The following is a 27,840-nucleotide window of genomic DNA, read 5'->3' as shown; positions in this document are numbered from 1 at the left end:
GACGAATAGGCTGTTCCCAGAGTGCTGTATCAAGGCACCTCAGTGGGAAGTCTGTGGGAAGGAAAAAGTGTGGCAGAAAACGCTGCACAACGAGAAGAGGTGACCGGACCCTGAGGAAGATTGTGGAGAAGGGCCGATTCCAGACCTTGGGGGACCTGCGGAAGCAGTGGACTGAGTCTGGAGTAGAAACATCCAGAGCCACCGTGCACAGGCGTGTGCAGGAAATGGGCTACAGGTGCCGCATTCCCCAGGTCAAGCCACTTTTGAACCAGAAACAGCGGCAGAAGCGCCTGACCTGGGCTACAGAGAGGCAGCACTGGACTGTTGCTCAGTGGTCCAAAGTTCTTTTTTCGGATGAAAGCAAATTCTGCATGTCATTCGGAAATCAAGGTGCCAGAGTCTGGAGGAAGACTGGGGAGAAGGAATTGCCAAAATGCCAGAAGTCCAGTGTCAAGTACCCACAGTCAGTGATGGTCTGGGGTGCCGTGTCAGCTGCTGGTGTTGGTCCACTGTGTTTTATCAAGGGCAGTGTCAATGCAGCTAGCTATCAGGAGATTTTGGAGCACTTCATGCTTCCATCTGCTGAAAAGCTTTATGGAGATGAAGATTTCATTTTTCAGCACGACCTGGCACCTGCTCACAGTGCCAAAACCACTGGTAAATGGTTTACTGACCATGGTATCACTGTGCTCAATTGGCCTGCCAACTCTCCTGACCTGAACCCCATAGAGAATCTGTGGGATATTGTGAAGAGAACGTTGAGAGACTCAAGACCCAACACTCTGGATGAGCTAAAGGCCGCTATCGAAGCATCCTGGGCCTCCATAAGACCTCAGCAGTGCCACAGGGTGATTGCCTCCATGCCACGCCGCATTGAAGCAGTCATTTCTGCAAAAGGATTCCCGACCAAGTATTGAGTGCATAACTGTACATGATTATTTGAAGGTTGACGTTTTTTGTATTAAAAACACTTTTCTTTTATTGGTCGGATGAAATATGCTAATTTTGTGAGATAGGAATTTTGGGTTTTCATGAGCTGTATGCCAAAATCATCCGTATTAAGACAATAAAAGACCTGAAATATTTCAGTTAGTGTGCAATGAATCTAAAATATATGAATGTTAAATTTTCATCATGACATTATGGAAAATAATGAACTTTATCACAATATGCTAATATTTTGAGAAGGACCTGTATGTGAGCTTTGTAAATGCATGCATGATACCTCATTTACATATGGGAAACTTTCTTTCTAAATTTTCAGTGGTTGGTGCTGCCGTATTCCAGCAAGTAGATAACCATTTGGATGGTTCGGGCAGTTGATTAGGATGCCTCGTCGACACTCCCCTGTGGTTGTTTTCTGAGTATGTCACACGGTGAGGAGACCCTGGAGGGACTGTTATCCCTTTTCCGCCAGCGCGGTTTGGAGCTCGTTACAATTCCCGTACGTGATTTCGAACCAGTGACATGTGTTTCCACTGACAAAAAGAGGTTCCAAGGAGCAAACTCTGGTTCGACTCGAGCACCATAGAATACTTGGTAGAAACAACAAGTACGGAGGGGAAGACGAAGAACGTACCGTATAAATATGATTTATATGTTTGCAAAAAAAACACTAAACATGCATTGTATCTGACTCGTTTCTGTTACACTTGCAAGATGCTGAACAAATGCAACTGAGAAAATTGCACATACATACCATTGTTCATGTACGAAGTCGCCATCTCCATTTCCGTAGTTTATGGATACTCTCTTTCTGCATTAGAAGGAACATTGCACAGCTCAGCAAGCTCCACTGTTTCGCTTTACTCCTGCGTTGTGTAACGCCCACTGTTGATGACTCCTTCTTGGTTCCTTAAACTGTTGGAAACACACTTTGGTGCTCAACAAAACACCAACGTTCAAAGGTACCCGAACTGTACTAGTTCAAGAACAACAGTTCTTTCAGTGGACAAACTCTATGTAAATAGCTTCTGGCCAGCGTTCCTCCAGAATGGATGGATGGATACTTGCTTTTGTTTGTGGATGATGCCATGTATATCATTATTTTTTTAGATTTTACTAAACAGTCCTATGACATAATTTGAGTTTTATTGCTGAATTTTATGTGTAAAATCTTAACTCTTTAAAGCTTCTCTCAAACTGTCTTTGTATTGTCACCTTCTCATTTCTCTCCACCAGGTCCAGTTAGAGGATGTGGAGAATGAAGATAAAAGGTACGCCCTCTTCCATGAGATGTTGGACGCAGCACAGAAGTGGGAGGACTTTCAGTTGCTCATGCTTCTCCTTCAAGCATGGCCACCCATGATGAAAAATGAAGTGTAAGTTTCACGTTTGTAGCATCTACAGCTTACTGATAGTCTCTAAACAGTGAGATTAGACGACAACACCAATCTAAAATGCATTATTGTGTTACCAGCTCTTTAAAGTGAACATTTGCCATTGCAATATCCAGTGTTATGTTCTTAGAGAACAGGTGAGAATATAATTACCAAGAAGCCTCGCCTTTAAAAACAATGAAAAATGAAGTAATATTCCCTTGTAATGACATTGCTCCAGGAGTATTAAACTGTCATTTCTTAAAGTTATTCTGTACACATGTCCAAACCAAACTACATAAACTATAATGGAAGACAACCTGATGTGAAAAATCACATTTTCCAGTGAATGTAAGATGTTTGTTTTGGGAGGATGCAGTTAGGGACGAAGACCATCTGGCAGTGGCAGCATGTTGCTCTGGTTAGGGTTTTGATATAACACTTATCACATTGGGGCATTTCTGGGCACGGCTTCACACTACCGTAAAATGTTTGAGTAGAGTTTCAGTCAGAAGAGTTTCTTTTTAGTTCAGACAAATAAAAATGACAATCAGGTGGTGTATCATCCACAAAGGTTAAATGTCTAGCTTTATATCCAATGTTTGAGACTGACTGATCGTAGTTCTCCTTACCGACTTACTGGGTTTACGATATCCTCAGAGGGACTTACTTAGACTATTAAATTACAAAATCATAATTGAACAAATATATTTCTGTTTGAATTCAGAAAACAGAAAATTGTTCACAGTACATGTTTATGCTTCACATAAATAGAGTTGTATAGGATAAGCGCAAATTCTGATAAGGAAACAAACATTCATAAGGTTTTTAGTTTTCAGATTAGCTCCTAACAGTTGAGCTATTTTCTTTTGTTACACTTGGATGTCAAAATTCCCCCACGGTCTTTGCTAAATCTGGCAGAGTAAGGAAAAATATGTAGTTTTAGTCAAATTTAAGTAGGAAGCCTATTCACCCTCGTCATCTAAATAAACTATTTTCTTTTTGCAAGAAATAACTACTAAAGAACAGCAACTTTTCTGTATAAGTTCAGCTTCCTGTTATCTGCTGACATCTAACTCTCTGTTGTAGATGCCTGAATGAACAGCTTACACACCTCGGTTTTCCTTCCAGAAACTTCTTGTGTCTTTTGTTCTTCCTAGCTTATTTTTTAAGCACATCAGTGTTTCTGAAAATGGCAAACTGAGTCATTTTCTCTGAGTAACAACTTCCACACCAAAGAGTGTTGTTAGAGCAAGCTGGTAAGATTGGAAAAAGATGGGATGTTTAGGTTCCAACCAGTCAATCACTGATCAGGCCCAGTCCAATAATTTCATTTCAGTCTTTATATGATTTGTCTGTGCATCTATATTTATGAACTTTGTTACAGAATGATCGCAACAGTGTAAATATTTTTGGTTGAAATGAGCACTATGTCAAATATCTATGTCTATATCTATCTACGTAGTATATGAGAGTATGCTTTGCGGTCCTGACAAAACGCTCTCGGGGTCCGGATGTGGATCGGAGTCCGGGGTTTGGGGACCCCTGCTCTTCAGCATCACAAAAAGGCAAAACAAGGAGAACGAGACAATAAAAAAACATAGCTAAAAAAATATATATTTCTCTGGAAAAATGTTTTAAGATTAGAGCTGTTTTAAGGTGGCAGAAATATTTTTTGTTCTGGGGCTCTAACTTGCCTTTAGCTCAAACCTCCCTTTAAAAGAAAAATTTAAATTTATCCCAAACTTTTGTTAATTCTGCAGTCTACTCCAGGTACAAAATACTGACTACCCCTAACATCTGCACACAACCCTATTTAAAAAAATATCCATTTAAAGTATAAACTTTATTGCTTTGAACTTAACTAACCCAGAGATTTGATGTCTTGTTCCGTAAGGTATACTATACATAGAACAAACAGAAGCTTTTAGTACCTTCACACATTCTTCCAATGCTGTAATAATTACATTATGCAGTGTTGTGTTGCAGGGAGGAATCTGTGCAGGTCTCCATGTCATTTTCTGATCAGCCTTCTTCTTTCAGCACAGGAACTCCTGCCTTTAGTAACTTCAGTTGATAAAGGTGCTGTGATGGGGCCATAGGGTTTGACAATGGAGGCCCATATACGCTGTAATTCCCTCACTAGAGCTGCAGGTGAACCGCTGATTTCCTGAAAGGGTAGCAGGGTCACTTAAAAAGCTCATACAGTGGATATAGCCCATTAGATGGACAATCAATTCCTCCTACCACTCAGGAGACAGATTGTTTTGCCCGACTCTAGCCTTTGTGCTGAGCATTCTGCAGAAGCGTTTGGAGAGATAGGATTAGGTTTAGACAACACAGCTGCAGATTGCGTTTGACTGAAATGCCTCTGACTTTTAGCGCATTACAACTGTCAAACTGCTGAGACTGTCATGGTCATTTCTTCTAACCTCAGAGTTTTGTAGCTTCTCTGTCAGATTTAAATAAAACATCAAGCTGATTGTGTGTTTAATAATTCATTTAAAAACCAGTGGTGTTATCTGAAACATGGTGTGTGTGGTTAGAGAGAGGATTTTCTTCAGTGCGACTAAAGAAGGCTGTTGTTTGGATGCTGAATTAAGAGCGGCTTATCCTTTGGTTTGTCCACAAACTCTGAGTCATGATTCAAAACACGGATTGAGGCTGACTGTGACTCACATTGCGCCTTGTGACAGATTTGGCAAAAGCACACACACTTGCACTGTCATGCAGCAGCAGCCCTCTGCTGTCTGTTATTTTAAAGCTCAGAGAGTGTTGTGTGCCAGCACCATGAGTGGACTGTTTGTTCCCATGGTCACCTCATATAGAGGTGAAGCAGTTTGTAAGACGAAGACACCCAGATTATTAGATAGAGGGGTGCCTTTTTTTTACTGACTGATCCTCTCAAAAGTCCTGCTCCTCTGTCTCTTTGTCATCATAGTCTGTCTCCTTATTTTACAGCCATTTTTTACTCCCCCTCACAGGCACACTGGTTTTCGCAGGGACACATGCTCATTGAAGAAAACATTCAGAATCCCAATCTGACATCAGATTTAAACCTCAAAAGATTTTGCCTGTTGTCCTACACTGATAAAAGTCCTAATTAGTCAATAATGTTCAAGCAATAATTTGCAAACATATGTGGCTAGATTTTAATAAGTAGAAATAATGTAAGTTTAACTGTTAAATTTAGTAGGTTTATTTGTACTGTGTTTCTGCAATTTTGGAATGTAATTTAAAGTGCTTTAATGAAAAAAGGAACAGAGGCAATAAGAATTAAAGACAAGCAATACATTAAAAAACAATAATAAAAAAAACAGTTCATAGCAAATACATGATGAAAGTGAAGTAATCCAAGAATTTGTTACCTTTATGGTAAAGCTCCAGTAAACTGTATTGTTTTTCAGTCTTGAAAACAAAAGAAGCAAACTTATCTGTTTTTTAAGGAATTGATTCCAGTGCTGAACATAGTAACTAAATGTGGCCTCCTTTTATTTATTGTTGGTCCTGGGACCACTGAGTCTCCTATGGGGGATTAGCAGTGACACGCACTGTTTTTTCTTTGTTCTGTTTTAACAGGAAACCCTATATTCTGGCAGTGTTTTCAAGTTGGTTGCAATAGACTTTCTGTGGATGTTGAAAGTTAGGTCAGAGTATGACCATACTTGATGTATATTTTTTTGTGGTTATGATGTTAAAGGTCAGAGAAAGTGGTTGGGACATTGTGTGATGGTAAAGAAAAGAACAGTCAGGAAAATGTCAATCGTAATCAATATCACCATTGTACTTTTAGCTATAGTGTCACAATTGTATATCTCCCCAGTGCCACACAGCTTTAGTTTTAGCTATTCGGCTTTATATTGACTTAAAAATTAGACACATATTTGTTAGTTTATGTCTTAATAAACCAATGAGGGTACAAAACTCTTCTGCCTAATTATATTGATGCAAAGGATCCCTTCCTTTCACACTAGTAGAATCATAACCAATTAGTACCTTCACTATATCTATCTTGAATTTATCTGGTTATCATGTTGAAAAGAAAATAACAGTTAACAATGTTTTTTGTAATCAAAGCAGAAAAAACTGTAATAGTAATGACTTTTTTTTAGATAAATTTTAACAAGGTAGCATGTAAACCTTATTCCTCATAACCACAGCTAAGAAGTGTCATTCATTGGCAACAACTGACCTTGGGGTTGAAAAGCTAAGCTATCTAGCAAGTTGTCTTTGCTAGCATGTTTGCCAATTTGACAGTTTTAAACTGTAAAACTGAATACAAACATATATTTTTGCTCTGACATAGAATCGTTTTCCACCACAAGTCTTATGAAAGTTCTTAGCTTTGATTAAGTTGATATACTAATTTATTATACATCCCCTGTAAACATTTAACCCTCACTATTCTCTGACCTACACAAGAAACATGAGAATAAAGGTTGACCAAACCAGCATCTTCTATTAAATTTAAAAATTTTGAGTAGGATTGGTTACACTAAACTAAACTAAATTAGCTAATGTTGCTAGACTTGACCCATTGTTAAACATTACATTTACAAACTTATTTGCTTGGAAAAAATGTAAAAGTAATTTTTAGGGCTAATATTTGTTATCCTTCAAAATATATTTTTATGGTGTTTAATAACTAGTGATGCTTAGTGGAACACGAGGACACACTTGTATCAGATTCCTCCTCTCATTTCTGATTCCCTTCTTTTCCTTTGCTCTCTGTTTAATAAAAAATGCACTGCTTGTCATGCTAATCACATCCAAAATCTCCAACTGTGCCAGCTTTCCCAAACCACTAGAGGTGTCTGTACAGTTTTGACTGGTTAACATTTTTTTCCATACATCACATAAATATTTAAAAATCTCTGCACCACTTAATGTTTTGTTATTTTCTTGCTGTGACTTGATTTAGATACAAAGAGGCCTTTGTTTTGCATTATCCAACTACAGCCGCCAACATTTGTTTGACTCAGCAGATGTATTGGTTTTAATCTGACACCATGTCATCAGAATTTGCCTCTGAAAATTGTCGGTGTTTTTTTTTTATTTTTTTCCCCTCTTACTGATGTATGTTAATAAAGATGCATGAAGGTTGTGTTGGCCTATGATCACCTGTATCTCTTGGCCTTGGTGGGAGATAATCTGTTACTCCAGAGGCATTATTGAAGGTCGTGAAAGCTAATAAAAGAACGTGTGAACACAGTGATGCCTGTCAGTGCTGGCAGCTGTCCCCTGGTGTGTAAACACAGAGGAAAAGGATGATGCTGAGTGTAGGTGTTAAATATTAACTGCAGGAGGGTTTTAGTCAAACATCTTCCTTACACACTCACATGTCATGGCCAGAATTCATTAGTTTATTTGCAGACCTCCTGATCTCTCTTGCTGCTTTCATGTCTGCCTCTTAGTCTTGTGGTGCTTTTATAATCACTATATTCATTATGTATAATGTATGCCATATGGTCCTCAAACTGTAGTCATCTGCTGTAATCCAGTCTTTGTCTAACAGGATTATCTGATGTCATAAGACTGCAGAAAAAAGAATGGATACTGTAGCATTTGACTGGTTTGAGGTAGTGAGATATTGTTTTAGCTTTACAACACAATATATGATGCCCCCAAGGTTAAAAATACAATAACATCAACCAGCGTCTTTACAAAAGAAATCAACAAAATCAATAACCACAGTCACCCTTTCTCACAAAACTCAATATTTCATAAAGATCAAAACCAAAAGCACAACATCAACCACAGGAAAACATCAAACTGCTGCTTTTTTTAAATCATCCATTTCTTTTATTCTGCTTTGTTGCTGGATTTTCTGAAATATATTTTTTATGTTTTGTTTTTTGATAGGAGTTGACTAAAGAAGACAAGTAGACTTAAAAAAAATTTTTAAGGAGGTTTTAGTAATAGAATAAATCATTACAAATCCCAAACAGCTTGTAAGTAATTTGTTTAAAAAGATGTCTTTATGCACCTCCTTGTGTCAGCATGCCAAGATGCGCACTTAGTGAATCTTACCTCCTTGAAATCGCATCTGAGATGCCCGATGTATAAAATAACCCCAGATTTTTTTGTGTTCCATCAATCATGAATAAAGCCATAAATGCTCCTGTTTGCTGAGCAGAACGTTGTGAATTGATTGCAGTGTAACTTTCAGAATGCTTGCAAAACTTTAGACGAACAAAAGTAAACCTCCTGCACAGATTTAAACATCTATATATGAATCTAGGTATATTAGAATTGGATTGGCATTGGATGGACATATGTAAAGACAACTCCCAGCAGTATGAGAGCCTTTCTTCCAACTCTATAGATCAACTGATTGAGCAACATGACAAAAAACAACAAACTATCAATCGTCAGGTGATCCAACAACAATGAACATGTTTCATTTTGAGATACCAAGGAAGGGATTATTAATTGTGCAAACATTTACTGTACCATAATTTACTGTACCATTTAAAAAAAGAGCTGCATCTTGTACGCTCAGCACTTTATAGGTACACTTTGCTCTTACTGGGTTTGTCCCGCTTTTGGCCTCAGAGCTGCCTTGATACTTAATTCTATAGGTTCAACAAAGTTTTGAAATCGCTTCCTAATGATTTTGGTCCAAATTAACATGATAGTATCACACGGTTGCAGTTAATTTGTTAGAAGCACATGCATGATGCAAATTCCCTGTTCTACCACAATGCAAAGGTTTTTTTTTAGATTGTGATCTGGTGACTGTAGAAGCTATTGGAATACAGTCACTGTGACCTTTAAGAAAACCAGTTTGAGCTTTGTAACATGATGCATTATCTTGTTGGAAGTAGTTGTGAGAAGATGGGCACACTGAATGCTTAATGCTCAGCCTCTACTGATGATCCACATGGCCCTGTCTTTTAGTGTTTAACCCTTTCTCTCTCCTAGACATGACGATTGACTGAGCTTAACTGTAACAAACTCTATGTGCTCTCTTTCAGACTCTAACCTTGAAAACTGGCTCAGAGTTTATCTGTTCTTTCTTTCTAGGTGAAATGAATAAAAGGCCACATCCATTAACATTTACTTTTCCTTCCCATAGAAAGTACTCCTGGATCAGTGCTTCTTTGTTCTTTGTGTCTCTGCTCTGTTCCCTCAAACCCCCAGTCGGTTGTGGCAGATGGCCGCTCACACTGAGCCTGATTCTGCTGGAGGTTTCTTCCTGTTAAAAGGGAGTTTTTCCTCTCCACTATCGTTACATGCATGCTCAGTATGAGGGATTGCTGCAAAGTCAACACCATTGACTGTCCACTGTCTCTACATGCTCAACCAGGAGGAGTGAATGCTGCAACTCGCTGACTGGATGCAATCTGCTGGGTTTCCTTAGATAGAAAAACTTTTTATCCAATTTGAATAAATAACTGAATCTGACTGCACTGTTGAATGATTAGGATTAATTGGAATGTATGTACCTGACTGTTGTGAAGTGCCTTGAGACGACATGTGTTGTGAATTGGCGCTATATAAATAAACTGAATTGAATTGAATTGAACTGAGCTCATAAGGGCATAAACATGGTTAGCAACAATACTCAGGTCAGCTGTTGTGTTTAAACAAGGCTCAGTCTGTGCTAATATATCCCCTTTGGCCTCAACCATTGACACGGGGTCATTTCAAGTTATTTATGCCAAATTGTGTAATTTCTTCAAAAATACTTTATTAATTAAAAAGGGCAATTAAATAATAAGGCAAGGTAAGGCAAGGCAAGTTTATTTATAAAGCACATTTGAGTTGCAGGACAATTCAAAGTGCTGTACATGAAAAAAAAAGAAAAAGAGACATAATAGGAAAAGTACACTGCAGTGGCATAAAGGTAATTAAATAATTAAAGAGAATAAAAAAATAATAATTAAAAGATGAGATTATGTCATTGAACACCTTAACAAGAGCAGTCTCTGTACTGTGGTGAGCAGGAAGCCTGACTGGAAGACATCGAAGCGGTTGGTCGTTGTTAGGAAGTTGTTTAAGTGCTGAAACACAGTTTTTCAATAATCTTGCTGATGAAGGGGAGGTTTGAGATAGGCCTGTAGTTCTGTAGTAGCAGCTTGTCCAATTAGCTCTTCTTAAATAGCGTTTTCATAATTGCTGTTTTTAGGGCCTGGGGGAAAACACCTGAAAAAAGGGATGTGTTTATTATTTGAGTTAAATCGATGTTATGACAGGCAAAACTTTCTTAAGGAAAGCTGTGGGTAAAACGCAGATCTGAATGTAGTAGCTGAAATTTATACTTACCATACCAGTGTATATGTACCCTCAATTTTTTGTTCCTAGCTGACAGGGATGGCATGCAATGTGGTCTTCTGCTGATGTCGCCCATCTGCTTTAAGGTTCAACGTGTTGGCATCCAGAGATGTTATACCTTCATACCTTGGTTGTAATGAGAGGTTGTTTGAGTTAATGTTGGCCTTGAATCATCTGGAACTAGTCCGCCTGTTGTCCTCTGAGTTCTGACATCAACATAGCATTTTTGTCCACACAACTGCTGCTTATTAGATATTTTCTCCTTTTTAGTTCATTGTCTATAAACCCAAGATATAGTAGATATGTGTGAAAATGCCAGTAGATCAGGAGTTCCTGAAGCATTCAGACCAGCTTGGCACAAGTAGTGCAAATCTCTCATTCTGTCAACAAGCAACTGAACAGGTGTATCTAATAAAGTAGCTGCTGATTGTATTTATTAAGTGTAGAACTGAACGCCTTTAAAATGTACTCGTACTCGTCATCTTCGCTTTATCCGGGACCGGGTCGCGGGGGCAGCAGACTCAGCAGAGACACTCAGACGTCCCTAACCCTAGACACCTCCTCCAGCTCCTCCGGGGGGAGCCCAAGGCGTTCCCAGGCCGGCTGAGAGACATAGTCCCTCCAGCATGTCCTGGGTCTCCTCCCGGTGGGACATGCCTGGAACACCTCCCAAGGAAGGCGTCCAGGAGGCATCCGGTATAGATGCCCAAGCCACCTCAACTGGCTCCTCTTGATGTGGAGGAGCAGCGGCTCTACTCCGAGCCCCTCCCGGATGGTCGAGCTCCTTTAAAATGTGTGTTTTTATTATAGGTTTGATCTCTGTGCTGAATGACAAAAGTTGACCAAAAGTTGTGATTCTAGATTTCTAAGAAGAAAATCCAAAAGCTATGTTCTGTTATGTTTTGTTGTGACAAGCATTTCAGTACTGTCATCTGAATTGCAACAAAGGAAAATGTTGGTTCTTTAATTATATCTACTTACCTTTGTAGTTAAGCTTTTAAACTTGTCTATTGTTATGTATAGCAAACACAGAACTGTTGGTATAAAACGACACACAATACACTGATGTGCTGCTTTCTGTCTGCAGGGCCCAGTCAGAGCGTAACCCCTGGGTGATGCTGACCTCAGCTCTGCTGACCCGCTGCCAGGCTTCTGAGGGTAGATTAGACCTGGGTCAGGAGTTGGTCTCCATGGTGAGGTCTCTCTATAAGACCAAACACAAGCTCCCTGTGCAGGTAACCACCAAAAATGATGCAGTAGTTTCTTGCTAGTGGTTTCTGATTTCTTCCAGTTATCTAGACTGCTGGTAGTAGCAGGTAATGTTGAAGAAAATGGTATAGATGTCAATCTAATGTGATTTACTAAATCACATTAGATTGACATCTTGGCTAAATTTAAAGGCATACCACAAATTTTACTTTTTATTTCAAAGAGGTTTATAATCATTTGTTTCTTTTTATCACAATTCACAATCATGCAGAGCTCTTTGGTTTGGTCTATCACATAAATGCCCAAAAAAATAGATTGAAGTGTGCGGCTGTAACATGACAAAATGTTGTAATTTTATAAATATAATTATATAATGTATTCAATAATAATTTTCAACTCTTAAAAAAACAAAACAAAAAATCATTAAATGATGGGTTTTTATGTTTTGTAAAACTGTAAATGTTGGACCTGTTTCTTTGCTTGTGTAACTCCTGTATCACTATGAAGCATAATGAATGCGGCTCCTACACATTTTCAATCTGTCTTTTTATCTCATCGTTGCCCTAAGCTTGTTAAAATTCAGGCGACCCGCACTGCAACACCAGTATTTTAACCAGTATCTTAATACAGGAGCCTAAAGCTATTAGGCATTGAACCTCGAGCAACGTGTTAGCATCAGCTCTGTGCTTTTTGCAAAGCATATTTTCACCAGAAGCTCTTTGATAACCGACACCCCCTAATTCTATTTATGCCCTACTGAGCACTACGCAAGTAGCAAGCCAAATGTCATCCTGTATGTCTAAGGCCAGCTGACTGTAATATTAGTTTAGTGGTAATGCTACTCAGTGTGAATAGGCTAGTGTCAGCCTGGCTGTCTGATATTACCGTGGGAAGGAGGGGATGGGAGGTACAGATGGAGGCATTTTACTCTGTTCTGAATGGCTTTAATTTGAAACTGCTGGAATGAAACCACCGAAGCATGAGGGAGTCAGATTGCATTGTGTTATCCATACAGTACAGGATGCGACTGCAACAGGAGCCAGTGTCTGCAGTGCACATTTGTTTGTGGATAAACCTTTATGGCCAAACAGTTTAAGCAAAGTGATTAACCTTCACTCTTTTTTCCTATTTTCTCTCCCATCTTTGGTCTTCTGTCCTCATTTTTATACATTTGGTTTGCCAAACTCATCTCACTCACCACCATTTATCCATCCCCCTTTTCTGTCTTCCATCAGTGTATCCGACACCTTGCACAACTGCTGCTCCAAAACCAGCCAAGCCTCCAGCAACCCGCCCTGAAACTAATGTCTGAGAGCAGCGATGAGCAGCTGCTGCAGCTGACTCTGGATCAGATCAACACCATGAGCGCAGTAAGTGTCACTGTAAAAAAAAAAAAAAAAAAAAAAAAATCTGCAGTGTGCCAGGTTCAAATTCACACTAAGCAGGCTTCACTGCATGGAGAGTAGTTTTGAATGAATTTTTAATAAGTGTTCAATTAATTATGCACTTTGAAAATGGCACTATTTTACAGCTTCACTGAACCCAAGATGGTGTTTCAGATTTCTTGATTCCCTCAACCATCTGTCAGAGCCCAGATGTTTTTGGTTTGTAGCCATACTAAAAAAAAAAAAATATATATAGAAAATCCTGCGTACCGTGTTGTAAAAGAGACTAGAGAGAATACTAGTTTTATTAGATAATTGCCTAAAATGACTGAATCCATTATACTTTTGGTTTCTTTACAACTAACTATTCTTTTGAACAAGTGGTCCAGAGGGTGTCTACTTTTATTGAGTTAATTTGAACCCAATATGGTTTCAGTTTATGCTTGGTGTGAAATATTTTTTTGTGACTCGATTAAAAAAGGTGGTTGGAATATAAAGGCTGCACGGTGGCTCAGTTGGTACACTGTTGCCTTGCAGCAAGATAGGTCCTGGGTTCAACTCCCGCCGGGGGTCTTTCTGCATAGAGTTTGCAATGGTTTCCCCATGCATGCATGGGTTCTCACTGGGTACCAAACACATGACTGTTAGGTGTGACTTAGTGTGTGCATGGTTGTTTGTCCTGTGTGTTTTTGTGTTGCCCTGCCATGGACTGGCGACCTGTCCAGGGTGTACACCGCCTCTCGCCCGTAGACTGCTGGAGATGGGCACCAGCTCCCTCCTTGACCCACTATGAAATAAGCGGTATAGAAGATGGATGAATGAATTAATGGAATATAAAAAAAGTTTTAAAATCCCAGCTATTCATTGTACAATCTTGTTCAGCTTTTTAATTTCGGCCCCTTAGGAAGCATTATGTCAGTTTTGTTTGATTTAGTGTTACACAATTTAGCTGCAGTCTTTTCCATTCTATCACATTGTAACTGATCTTCTTAAATTAACCTATTTTTTTGCTTAAAACATTTATCTTTTTTACATTTTTTACATGAAATATATACAGACAGACAGACAAAGAGGTCTAAAGTGGTTTGGTTACTATTCTACTCATAAATATGCTAAATATTTGAATCAAAATCTAAATATTAAGAAGTTCTCTTTGAAAGCATCTTAAATCTGTGTTTTACGAAGGCTGTTATTCTTAACTTGGAACGCTGAACTTCTTGACCAGTCTTCATATATCACAGTTGTGCATCAGCAAAACAGATTTTTTCTTGCAGAAATAAAGTTGTGGGAAGGTCCCACATGGGCAGATTTCTGCAGCTGCATCAAAGTTTGTGCTTCATCCTGTCAACAGTGGTTTCACATTCTTCTGTATATGAGTTTCACTTCTTTTCTAGCACACAACTCTGACTAAAAAGTCGAAAGTAAAGACGTTTTCAGGCTTCATCCTGAGGAGCCAAAGACATAGCCTCTCTGTGCTTTTTTAAAGCATGTTTGGGGTATATTCCAAAAAAGATCAGTTTTAACATTTATATAAAGTAGCTGTCATCCATTTGCCTTTAGTTCAGGTTTTGATAATCCATGCTAAGATAAGAGAGTAATCTTTCAAGAATACGTGGGATGCTCTCCACAGTTCCTCCCATCAGATAAGCAGTTGTCATAAAGTAGGCCCCTCAGACTCTGTGGACCCTCGCTTTCTTCCTTCATCAGATAAGAGAAAGCTTCAGTATTAACTGTCTGAGCCTGTATTAAATGAAATGATCAAGCTCCTGTTTTGTTTGACCTGCTTTTACACCACAGTGACATTCGGGAAGAACTGAGGGAGGACGAGAGTGGGGAGGGCGGTGAGAGAAATGATATGTGATTTTATTTAAAAAATCTGGGTTAGAAATGGGTGTGAGAGAGAAGATAACAAAGGCAAAAAGATAGGCAAATGTGTAATAAATGTGAAATTAAATTAAATTAATAAAAGTCATTTGTTTTTGCCGAGTCACTTATAACCATTAGTATTCATCATCCAACTGCAGCACTAAGTAAGTGTCTGATCATTGTGGACACAGTGATGTTTGTGTCTGGCTTTTGTTGCATATTGTAGTTTAAAGTGTATGTGTGCCTATAAAGGTTTCTTCTGTTTTTGCTTTTATTTAACTTAAATGTCAGATCTTCAGAAAAAAAATTGATATCAGACAAAGATCCCCTGAGGAAATTAAAAAGCTTTTTCCAAATGATTTTATTTATTAAGGGGTAAAAGCTATTGAGAACAAAATGGCCCTATTTGAATTTCCTGCCTCCAGTAAGCCACAGTGAGAGCCGTTATGCATAAATGGAGAAAACATAAAACAATGGTGAACCTTCCCAGGTGTGGTCAGGTTAGCAAAACTACTCCAAGAGCACGTCAAGAACTCACCCAGAGGGTCATAAAACCACTGGCCTAATTTGCCTCAGTCTAAAGCTGTGGTTAATTTTTCAGCAATATAACAATTCAGTCTCTTAAGAAACAGACTGTGGGAGAAAACCACTACTGCTCAAAAAGAACACAGAGGCCTGTCTCACATTGGCCAAAAAATAACATGTTGATGATCCCCCCCAAAAAATATTCTCTGTACTGTTCTAAACGCTCAGTTTTAGTTATCGCAGTGCTTGATTTTTTTAAGTCCTGCCAGGTTGGGAGCCAGTTTTTAGGTTTGCCATGCAGTTAGTTTTTAAGGTTGGTTTGAATAGCTTTTATTCCCTCTCATAAATAGTCATTGTTTGAAAACTGCAATTTGTATTTATTCAGGTTGTCTTTGTGTGATATAAAAATTACTTTAATGATCTAAACCGTGTGTAAGTGCGACACAAAGGAAAATCAGAACCATTCTGTAAGGGGATTCTCCCAGCACTGTGTATTTATTCAAAGGTTTTCTATAAGGAGTTCCAATATGTCACCTGGAAGAAGTGATATTAGTTTTCATTGGTACATTCCTGGGTAAATAAAGGCAAATAAAGTGTTTGGAGCCATGTTGCTCATTGCCAGTAGTTTTATTACACAGGTTTTGTTCGCAGAAAGAGTTTGTAGGAAGCAGCAGATTCTCCATTTGTGTAATTGTGCTTGTTATGGCAAAATAAATAGTTATCTGAAAGAGGGCCAACTCTGGTTATTCTTAATTTGCTGAAGGAAATGCTAGAAAGCTGGAGCTTCTAACTCAGGGGAGTAATGCAATAACTGATGCACCAAAATATTTTCTTTTTTTTTGGCACCTATTCTGTCTTTGAGGTTAGAACACCCTGACTTAATACAAATATCTTCAAGAATAAAAGCTCACAGATATCCAAGGATTGACTGTAGACTGCAGTATTACAATGTGCTGATGCAAACAGTTTTTTAATTAGTATTTAGCTGTTAACTTTGAATGTTTAATAGGTTGTATGGTTAAAAAATACTCTTGGATCTGAGCTAAAAAGTTCATCATATGGATGGTAATAATATTTTTTTACATTTCATTTGTGATTTGACATTTAAGTTATGGTACATAGTCTGGAAATTGCAAAATATAAATCAAATAGTCAGTGAATATACGTACAAGTAGTAAATTGCAACTAGTGTGTCTCACGCCACTGAGAAATGATGTTGTGTCTGCTAGCCTCAGAGCTTAATGTTTAAAAGGTTGTTCACAGCTGCACAGAGCGGTGTTTGTTTAAGATTTAGATATTTTATATCTAGTACAGCTAAAAAAATATCACTTTGATACTGTGAAAATGAATGCATGTTTATTTCCTGGTCTAGGTGTGCATCTGTTTAAATATGTGAATTCTTCCCATTGTGTGAGTGTATGTGCTAGCACTCTTATCTTTTACATTAAAAGGTACTTTTGACCTTTAAATAAAGGTGTTCTACTGGATAGATACAAAAATATACAGTATATCTCCGCATCTCAACTATTCAATACTTATTTTTTGGATAATAGTTTGCATTTTTATGCTTATGTAATTTAAATTTCAATCTGTCCACTCACTGAAGTTTTACTTAATGGTCTTACATTTGGACATGAAACACTGCCCCTCAGTCAGCTATTCAGCACCATCAGCAGGAACAATACGTTTGATAAGCAGTTTTGACGTTTTTTTTCAAGCTGTGTGCTGTTCTCTAATGATTGGAATGGGAACATTGAACCTTCCTATACACAAAAGTTGTCTGAATGAAGGCAATTGCCGACTGAAGATAGAAAGAAGTGTAACAATTTCACAATTTGGCCTAAAATTGTAACTTCTATTTCTTAAAGTAATCTGCTGTTTTCTCGGGCTCTTCCTTAAATGCCAGCTCCCATTTTTGTCTGCTAGTCTTTAAAGACTAGGCTTAAAACCTTTCACTTTGATAGTAGTTAGTGGCTTGCATTTTCCCCAGCAATCCCTGTAGTCATGCTTGTATAGGCTTTTACCAAGGACAACATACAAACCACCTTTCTTCTCTCTGCTTTTTTATCATTCAACTCTCCATTCATGTGTGCTTAGGAATTTTTGTTACTATCTCTTGCTCGTTCTTTTTTCTTCCCATAGAAAGATCTCCTGTTTCATTGTGTCTAACAACATTGATTTTAGTAGTTAGCTAAACCCTATGCTAGGTTGGTAACCTGGATGTAAAAGTGCTGGACTTTCATGCCAGAGTTAGAAAGAAAGTTGCCAAAGGGATATTGAGCTTACTTATTCAGAAAGAATATAGGTTATAATGCTATAAAATATATGTTATTTTCATATTACATGTACATCTAAAGTTTAAATAATAACAGTATTATAAATCCTCTTAACATTCCACCCAAAACATCTAAAAATACCTGAAAATGCATACTGGAATTAAATTTGAAGCAGTTCTTTAGAGCACATGCAGAAGCATTATCTCTCTTTAAAGGTAACACTGAATATTTTACCTGAATATATAACTGTACATGGAGGGCTAAAGATTTGGACTCAGATGTCCGAATCCCAAATGGGAATTAGACTAGTGCTACCTACTACAAATTAAAATTGTTTTTAAGTCAGTTACTTTACTCAAACAGCTGGGTTTCTTCAAAAAGAAACATTTTTACCAGTTGGAGTTAAGGTGTTACTTGAATTGTAGTGTTTGTAAAATTTGTAAAGAATTACCATATGTAATTGTTCCTGAATTGAAATGTATAAATGGATTGGTTTGAATTAGATTTGACAGAATTTTATATCGCATAACAGGAGAGTAATAACACCTGTTTGTCTTGAGTTGGCATTATTTGTGGATTGGTGCTACGTAATTAAACTTAACTAAATCGGATTGAACTTGGTTGCTCATAGCCTTATTGTTAATTATTTAGTTCTAATTACAATTGTGGGATATATGTAAGCTTGACAAGAAAAACCTTTTTATGTGATGTTTCACTGTCATTTTACATTCTTTTCTAACCTGTTAATTTGGTCTTTTTTCATTTTTATTTTGCTGTAATTCAAGTTCACAGGATAGGACAGTACTCTGGGGTGTTTTATCAGATCTACAAATAGCACGGGCTTGTCAACGGCCGCTGTGTAGCAGCCATTAGCAGATCAGTATCTCAGGATAAGACGTGATTGATTTTTGCTCAGCCTGGTCAGTTAGAAATATAGCGAGATGCTTTAACACAGATGCTTAACTGTTAATTGAGTGTTTTTACCATTCAGTTAGCTCAAGAGTTTCATTGAGATTCGCTCTGTTGTAAAATTTGTTTCACTTCATCACGCCAGTCAGAATCACAACGTGAAAGGTTTCCTAAATGTCACTCATGCTTTATTATGACTTTATCAAGCCTGAAGTTGTGTCAGACTGAAGCACACGATGAATTTATTAACACAGCACTTGTGATTAACTGCATGAAAACCACATGCAGCTGGGAGTGATTGGCAGCCTTTATCTTTAAGCACATTTTTACTGGCTCTGTTCAGTGTCTGATGTCAGCAATTACAGTTTTCCTCACCATCAATAACACTGATATGTCCCTGAGATAATGATTAAACAACATTTTATGAAGATAATTTTTTAATTATAATGGCGTTTCAGAAAAACGCTTTGGCTGCGGCATGTGTGTAAATTTTGTGCTACATTATTTGAGTTGGTGCTGTATAAAAGGTAAATAGTACTGCTGAGCTCTGAAGGGGGACACCTCAATGAGTGCTGGAGAACTTGGAAAGGGTGGACAGGGGTGCAGCGCTGGTGCTGTGGGGAGTTAAGCGCACGACCCATATACAGAGGCCTTATTCCTCGATGCAGCCGTCTCAGGTTCGAGTCCCGGCCCCGACGGCATTTGCCGCATGTCCTCGCCTCTTGCTCCGTCCCCATTTCCTGTTTATCTACTGTCAAAAAATACTGGAAAAATAAAGGCAACTAGTGCTGCAAAAAAATCTTTAAAATAAAAAAAAAAGAAAAGGAGGAGGGAAGTGAGAGTGTGGCCTGTAGTTTTCTCAAAGTAGACAAAGAGGTGGTGGAGCAAGTAATGAGGATTGGGATGCATTCTTGATGCAGAAAAATGCAGTGTGCTCCTTTATCTTCTTTCAGGGCAGTGTTACAAAGTGTCTTCTCATTTTCTGCTCTCCCTGTCCTGCTCATTTTAGAGAAGATGTAAAGCTATGGAGGAGAAGAGTAGAGCTCTTGAAGAGGGAGCAAGTCTACCCTAATGGGGAACAAAGCTAAAGGCCTGACAAGAACCATCCTACTAGTGTAAAGGAGCTCTGTACAGCCTAGTGTACATACAACACATATACAAACTAATGTTCTATTTGTACTTCCATTTTCCTTTTACCATCACTTTCATATCATCTTTAGTTTGGTATTGCTTAAGGTGGTAATTTTTTAAATGGTAGAGGTGAAGTTGACAATAACAGTAACATATTTCCCAGCTTTAGCCTCTAATATGGAGTTCAAGCACACCTCCTAATTGACCCAACAAGAAGCTCATTCTTAGAAAGAAAAAAAGACCAGACACACAGCCTTTTACCATTTTACATTAGTAAACTTATAGTAGGACAGTAAATCAGCAAGGGTGACTACTCGCTGTTGCCACACCTAAAACCTACTTATAGCTGCCAGTAGAAGTACTGTTTGGTCCCATAGCTGCTTGAATTTAGATTTGGTGATCAGATTTTGCTTTAACCTGCTGCCTCTGAATGGTACATTTTCCTGAAACTGTCACATTGTTTCCTTTCTTGCCACATATGTTTTCAAGTCCAAAATCGAGTTTTACACAAATCTAAACATAAAGAAATGTAGCGCATTTCGTAAAACATCAACTATTGTTAAATATTTGAAGTATGTGTGTGCGTTGTTTATGATGTGCCCCTATTTTATATAGTGTGTGCTTGTGTGTTTATTAGGATGAAGACTTTAAATGTACAGTGTGCTACTGCAACAGGCCTGAGTTGTGTTTGCCAAGGCATTGGTGTTTTCTTATTTCAATTTAATATATACTGGTTAATGCCTGAGCATCTGGGGATGATACATTATCAGTGGGTGCCCCTAAATGGCCAAACAAGTATTGGCTGAATTCATCAGATAACAAACACAGGACCCAGCCATTTCAGCCACTTAAGGCTTTTAGCATGTTACGGTGTGAATCTTCATCAGTGCAGACAGAGCATCTGCATAGCGCAGTATGAGATTATGTAAATTACTACCACATGGTAGGATGGATGTCCCGAGACAACTGAGCAGCACTCAATTGTCTTGGTACATCCATCCCCGGGACAACTGAGTGCTACTCAGTTGTCTCAGTGACAATTAGTAGCAGTTGTGAATGTGTGTGCTATGGGTTAGGGGTTGCTATGCTCAGAACTTCTTTACCTTTAGTAAAAGTGTGTAGCTTCCTGGCTTATCTTGAGATTAAGCTGTGTATGACAGAGTAACACATGCATAGGAAGGTAATGCTAGAGGATAACTGTTTTGTGTATTTTCATTCACTAATAAATCACAAAGCAAATATGCAATTGTATTATGTGGGCAAACGTAATGTTTCAATAACACTCAGAGTAAGACTTAGGATTTACCTAAATACTACCTACTGTACCATTTTCTACTAATTATAATAATAAGCATTGGAATACTACATTCTTATAAAAATCCTACATATTCTACCTTTATACTAAACTGATATTAAAAATCTATGTAAAAAGCATTGCATGTACACTTGCTTGTGCACCTACTTCATCTCATTTGTAAGTGCTACAAGAATGTTTCAAGAATAATGTGAAATTTAATTTATTCACCTGGCCTTTTTTAAGCTGCTAGTATTAATTATCTGGGTGTAAATTCCAATTGAGTAATTTAACCATCAGCAGTGTCAGTGCATTTAGGATGAAGACTAAGGCTTATGCAGTGAAACCTGAAACACTACCATGACGGCTAGGGCTGCTACAGTGCAACAATTCCCTCAAATTCAATAGAGAATAACAGGGCTGCCAACAATAGTTGGAATTTGGAGTTGAACACATAATTTAATCTATCGCAACATCAATGCTCCCTGGGCCTACTTATGTTGTCTGACTGTCAGTTAGGACTTAGGGAACGGTCAGTTCACAACTTAATTGCTTCTTCTCCTCCCTTTTTACTAGCCTGTTTTGCTTTTTACTTGCGTTCACTTTGCACCTCATGTTAGAGTTTGTAGTTAGGTTAACCAAAAGGCCTGTCCAAAGAAACAGTTTGTTCTCCATCTGCTCACTGAAGTAAAGACAAAAGGCTTCCACATGCATGTGTTTGACTTAGTGATTATGTGTCTAATTACTTGTTTAAATGGGATTATTTACAGCTTGGGTCCCATATTGGACCTATTAAGCTAACTAGGTTTGCTTACTACTCAGTGCGTTGATCCTTGACTTGCTCACTAAAGGTGTGTATTTGTTTTTTGTTCAGCTGCATCACAACCCACGTATATATTTTTTGGGGCTTTACAGCCTCTTCTGTCACTTTCAATCACGTTTTGCTGTAAGCAAAATGGTGTTTGTGTGTGTGCACACTTCAGATTGATGTACCGCTAAAGCCCAGGGACAGGCAGAGTGAAGGGAAGCAGAGCCTGAGGAGAAACAGAGAAGGATGAGAGGAGGAGGAGAGGAGATAGTTGTGTGTTGTCTAGCATTCCAAAGGAGCGTTATGATTTAAATGATAAAAGAAGGCTTGGCTATGCATAATGTATTAATCATTGTACGTGTTCGGCACTCCCAATTAAGTTCTCATTTGGATTTATCTGAAGGCGGTAGATGGCAACCAAGATGTAGACAGGAAATGAGTGATGTACTGACCACGAATGGAAAACAGACATACAAAATATTGACCATACAATTCACGTCCCATTTAGTGGCTTTTGAAAACAAACAGGGAAGACTACTTTGGCTGTCTCTGACAAGATGAGAAGCTAAACGCAAGTGAGAACCGGTGGGGGTGGTGGGCTACATCTTATGGTTTTAGTTTGGTATGCCAATTGTCTTGTCAAACTGAGGGTTTGTTCACTCAAAGTGAACACCGGCTGTGAGTATGAGAAAATTTGCAGGATTTAGAAGATACTTCTTGTGTTTGAACTCTCTGAAGAGACAGGCCGTGTGCTGTTGGAAGCCTTTCTGAAGATTTGAGGATCTTTCTACCCGACAAACCCACCTTAGCACAGAACATGTACAGCTCCGATAAGTTTTCATTTTCTCAAGGTTGTTGACCCCTGACAAAGGAAGAAGGGCATGATGGGTGTATTCCCTCCACAATTAGATTTGGTTTCTATTGATTTGTTCATCAGGCTCAGAGCAGAAGAGACATCTGTGGAACAACATGAGGAGAGCAGAAAACCTTCAGCAGATGTGTAGATCTAGTTTCAAGTTAAAGAGTGACTTGTCCTTTACAAGAGGCATCAGAGTTCAAAATGGTGGTTTAGCCAACATTCCTGCTACTAAAGACTCCCTACTTTGTGACTGAATGTCACTTCCTGGCATTACCCAAATGGCCTGTCGGGGTTAAAACGATCCTTTACAAAATGTAACAATACGTAAAGAAGCCAGTTGCCAATCGATTGTCTCTGACTCCTTTTAAATAAACCAATCTTGCTTCTTAGTCTGGAAAGGTCTGAAACAATATAGAATTTTAATTTCACTTTCAGGTCTTGAAAAAAGAAGAGTTTGTAAAACATATTTGTAATACCAGACCTTATTTCCTGTCCCATTTACCTAATGTTGTATTTTCTTTTTCTTTATAACTCTGAAGAAGTTATTTCTTCTTTTTGTCTTGCTTCTTTCAGTGTGAATAAATAATTTTCAGCTAAACCTAGCATAATGCCACTAATTCTACATAACTATCATAATTTACCCCCTATGTTGGGTCAGTATAGCTGATGTGCTGCTTTGCCATGTCAAATTCATTTTTATTTATTCTATTTTAATTAAATATGACACAGGCTGCACAGCATTGTGCTTGTTAGCCCTGTTGGCTTGAAGAAAAGGGATCCTGGGTTTGAATCCCTGTCTGTGGTCTTTCTGCATGGTGTTTGCCTGTTTTCAATGCACATGCAGTGGCTACTTTGGCTTTGCCCCAAAGTCCAGATACATGACTGTTACAATAATTGGTCTCTAATGCCTCTTTTCCAGTAGTCTCTAGTGAGCGCTGTTTGGCACGGATCTACTTGTTTTTTAGGCTTTTCCATCAGTAACGTTTACGTGGCACCATTACTATTTTTAGTACCTGGTTGGATATGTTTTCAAGTTTTGCTAAAACCTCAAACCGACTGAAAGTCGGTCGTGGTAGATGGCCGCTCACAATGAGCCTGGTAATGCTGGAGGTTTCTTCCTGTTAAAGGAGAGTTTTCCTTTCCACTGTCGCTACATGCATGCTCAGTATAGGGGATTGCTGCAAAGTTAGTGACACATTGCAAGCGACTGTCTGCTGTTGCTACATGCTCATCCAGGAGGGGTGAATGCTGCAAGTCACTGACTCGATCCAATCTGCTCGGTTTCCTTAGAGAGAAAACTTTTGAACCACTTTGAATAATAAACTGAATTAGTCTGCATTGTTTAATAACTTGGATCAATTGGAATGTATGTACTTGGCTTGGAGTCTGTACGATTCAATTGAATTGACTTTGTAACGTTCCTTGAGGCGACATGTTGTGAATTGGTGCTATATAATGAACTGAATTGAATTAAATAAATATGTTGCTGCTTAGTGCCCGGTTAATTTAGTCTTTTTTTCACACTTTGTTTTTATTTAAGCCAAATAAATTACTTGGGTAGCCGCCAATTCTTTCCCAAGTAATTTACACAGTCCAGTGTTTTTAAACTAGTGATCCACCTGGATCAGTCGATTTTTAGCTTGATCTTCCGTGCTTGATGTTATGGAACATGCTGGATTTGGAAATACTTGTAGCCTTAAAAAATCTAAATGTAAGCATCTATATACTTTGGAAAATGCAAAGAAATATTGCTTTATTGGAAAAGCAAGGTCACAATTTAAACTCTATTCGTTTAGTTTTTTTAGAAAATCACGTTAAAATCCTAAAATCATTGACTGCTCTCTCACACATTGCCTCCACTCCTATATATAATTAAAGACGTCTCACATCAGTAAGACTCCTGCTGTTTTATATCTTTTCATATTATAGATCGCAAAGAGAAATCTACATGGACTAAAATTGGTACTGGCAGAACAAAGCTTAGCAAAAACTGAAGATCAGACATCTGCAAAACAAATTCTGATCAGTGAATCTCTAGTTTACAGAAAACAAGCCTGTAACCATGAAACATTGTCCTCCTCTACTTTACTGACAAACACCATCTCAGTTATGTGACTACCTACTGTGACTGCCAACACAGAGGATTTTCTGCAGCATGTCATCTCCAACCTCTTATTTTACCTATCACACATGACACCAAAAGACAGGAAAAGCTTCTGATGGCATATGCAAGAGGTAATGTGTGAAAAGGGCCCAAGTTCACTGTAAGAAAGAAAAGCTATTGTTGCGGAAGGTCGTGTTAAATTAGATGGCAGCAGTAATTTTAGTTTGTGGTGCATTTAAGCCTCAGTGTAAATGGACCACTGGTGTCAGGAAATTGTCACCCTGACTTGACTAAAACCACACATGCCTATTTTTTACAATTAGTGCTTGAACCTGTTAATAACAAAATAATTGTCCAATTAGGCACTTTGTAGATGCTCTTGTGCAGCCTTTCTTGTGTTTGGACAAAGTTAAAGTATGTTTGTTGTGTTTTGGTATGTTGTAGTAAATCAGAGGTTTTTCGTATTACAAACAAGTAAGTTTGTAGTCAGTGTTGGCATCACTCCCTCTGAAAATCCCACAAAGGAACAGACCAACTGAGACATGAAGGGCAACTTTTTTTGCAGATGTTGGTTGTATTAATTTTTGCAACAAAATGCTAAAGGGTTCTTTTCCCAGAGAAGCTGCATCCTGATCTGTCTGCAGATCTGTTCTGACTACAGTCTCCAAGGTGAAATGTTTTTCACTTCACTGTAAGCTCCAGTATATAGAATTTAGTTGTAGCATATTGGGGCGATCCAAACTTTGTCATTACACTCAGCACTCTAATGCTGCATGCTTATACAGGAGGTGAGAATGCTTGATTAACACTCATGCCTGAAATGTGACTGAGCTCTTGATGCTGCTAGGAGGACACAAAGTTATCTGTGCTGCTTTAATATCAAGATTCCACTCCAGCCCTCCATTTCTCACATGCTTCTTCACATCTATTTTCAGCTCAGCTGTCAATCCGGCTGGCTCCAAGACTCAAATCGGCTGTCTCTCTTGACACTGTCAAACTGTAATAGCCTGGGAGGTATAGGGGTGTGTGTGTGAGCATGTGTGTATGTGTTGTGTGGGGGGGTTGAACATAATTTTTGAAGTCTCTGCTTGCATTCTCTTCTCTGCAGGTCTGTTCAACTCTTCCATGATAAACAAAACTATGCAAGAAAGACAAAAGTTTATTTACATATTTCTTTCTCTGCAGTGGTCACAGTTTCCTGCAAAAACACAAAATGTTTGTGTATTTTGGAGCCCACGCTGCCTGTATCTGATAATTCTCCTGTGTGCTGCAACTCTAATTTGTTCCCTGACACCCTCATCTCCCCTCCCTGATGGCTAATGTTGAGTCACCTTACAGTCAGTTACATAACACAGAAGCAGCAATGATTCAGGTTAATGTATGGGTCAGGTTAGTTCAATAATTTGGGCGAGTCGACGAAAAGTGGGGAAAATGTTTGTGTGCAGAAACTGCATATGACCAAAATGTGTCTTTTTTTGGGATCTAATCTTTTAAATTTGATTTATCAAGTATTGGAGAGCTCTACAGTTAAGTCATTAATTACTAACTGTAATTAACAGCAAAGTTTGTAGCTTAATATTAAAGTTATGCCGTTTTTGCGATAGTATGGAACATTGCCAGGCAGTTTATTCTCACATTTATCATTGTAGCATTAATGTAATCATCTTTTTAGCATTTAGAGAAAAAATGTTTCAATAGATCTACCTATCCCAACTTTGAGCTACTTTTTTTAGGTTATTCATCAGGTATTAAATGTAAAAATAAAACGGAAAAGTGTTTTAAGTAGTTTTTTAAAGCAAATTTATAAAACATGCTGTTTATGGTGAGTTTCAAGTCTGTTAACATCACAGAATTATAAAAGAAGCTAAGGAAAAACAATATTTTAATGCGTATTAACCACTGTTTTTCCCTTTTCAGACAGAGTTGCTATTACTCTACATGCTGCTGACTGTTACAGCCTGAATAACATTTTGGAAATTGGTTCACTCATCATTACGAGCTGCAATAGCTCAGTTATCTGGCAAAGGCATTTGGCAAAAGTGATGAAACTGCCTCATTAGAATACAGCGTACTATATGTTAACAAGATTTCAGAACTATTTAATCCAAATTTAAATAAATATTGTCACTTTAGCATGAAAAAAATCAGCAGCCGAAACTGGGTTATTGAAGCTGGAAATGTTGCAGATCTATTAGCTCACTGTTTCTATGGGCCCTAAAAGGAGTGCTTTCCTGATGCTAAAAAGTAATGAATAGAGTTTTACAGAACAGTTTAAAACATTTAGGTAAAACCTAAAATTTTAGAAAGTATATTTTCCTCATATTCCTGGTACTTTTAACAGCATGGTTATAAACAGGGCTTTACATTTTAGCTGTATATTTTGTCACTTTCTTGTTTAGGTCTCCAAAAAATAGTTTTCATTATTGTCTTCTATACAGTGAAATGTTTGGCATGGCTGTGCACCAGTTTTGTCAGCTGCCCTTAGGAATTTGTGGTTTAGTCTGATTTATTTAGTTTATTAATGTTGCAGGATTTTAGAAAATTCATTGGTCTCCAAAACGTTATCAGATAAATTCAGTTGAATTCAGTCTCAAGATACTTAACAAGGCAAACAGGTCAAATTCCTACCCAAGTTAGGTTTAGATCGATCCACTTTATTCCAATCCAGTCAGAGTCATATTCAGATCAAATTATATATGCTACAGTCAATGCAAAACATAACGCAATACAGTCAAATTAAAATGATGTAATATTTGGTGACGTCTTTGTTTATTAAATGAAGCTAAGCCAACTCCATCTAGCAATTAAAGTTGCAACCGTCTTTCATTGAACAAACATGTGCTGACAGTGGAAAGGATTGATTCGGTTTTTCAGGAAGA

The 27,840-nt window shown here is 38.1% G+C and overlaps 1 protein-coding gene across 4 annotated transcripts in view; it reads left to right on the top strand.

Annotated features, from left to right (window-relative positions):
• Positions 1-27,840, top strand: part of nbas (NBAS subunit of NRZ tethering complex) — a 233,695-nt gene that overhangs the window by 201,598 nt on the left and 4,257 nt on the right. For all 4 annotated transcript variants that reach the window (XM_047387102.1, XM_047387101.1, XM_047387103.1 and 1 more), the window contains exons 50-52: positions 2,182-2,321; positions 11,683-11,830; positions 13,040-13,174. In XM_047387102.1, the coding sequence (XP_047243058.1) occupies positions 2,182-2,321; positions 11,683-11,830; positions 13,040-13,174 (423 nt within the window). The remainder of the gene's footprint in view (positions 1-2,181; positions 2,322-11,682; positions 11,831-13,039; positions 13,175-27,840) is intronic.

This window comes from Girardinichthys multiradiatus, chromosome 15 (assembly GCF_021462225.1).
Source record: "Girardinichthys multiradiatus isolate DD_20200921_A chromosome 15, DD_fGirMul_XY1, whole genome shotgun sequence".
Lineage (NCBI taxonomy): Eukaryota > Metazoa > Chordata > Actinopteri > Cyprinodontiformes > Goodeidae > Girardinichthys > Girardinichthys multiradiatus.
This window is presented reverse-complemented; position numbering and strand designations above follow the sequence as displayed.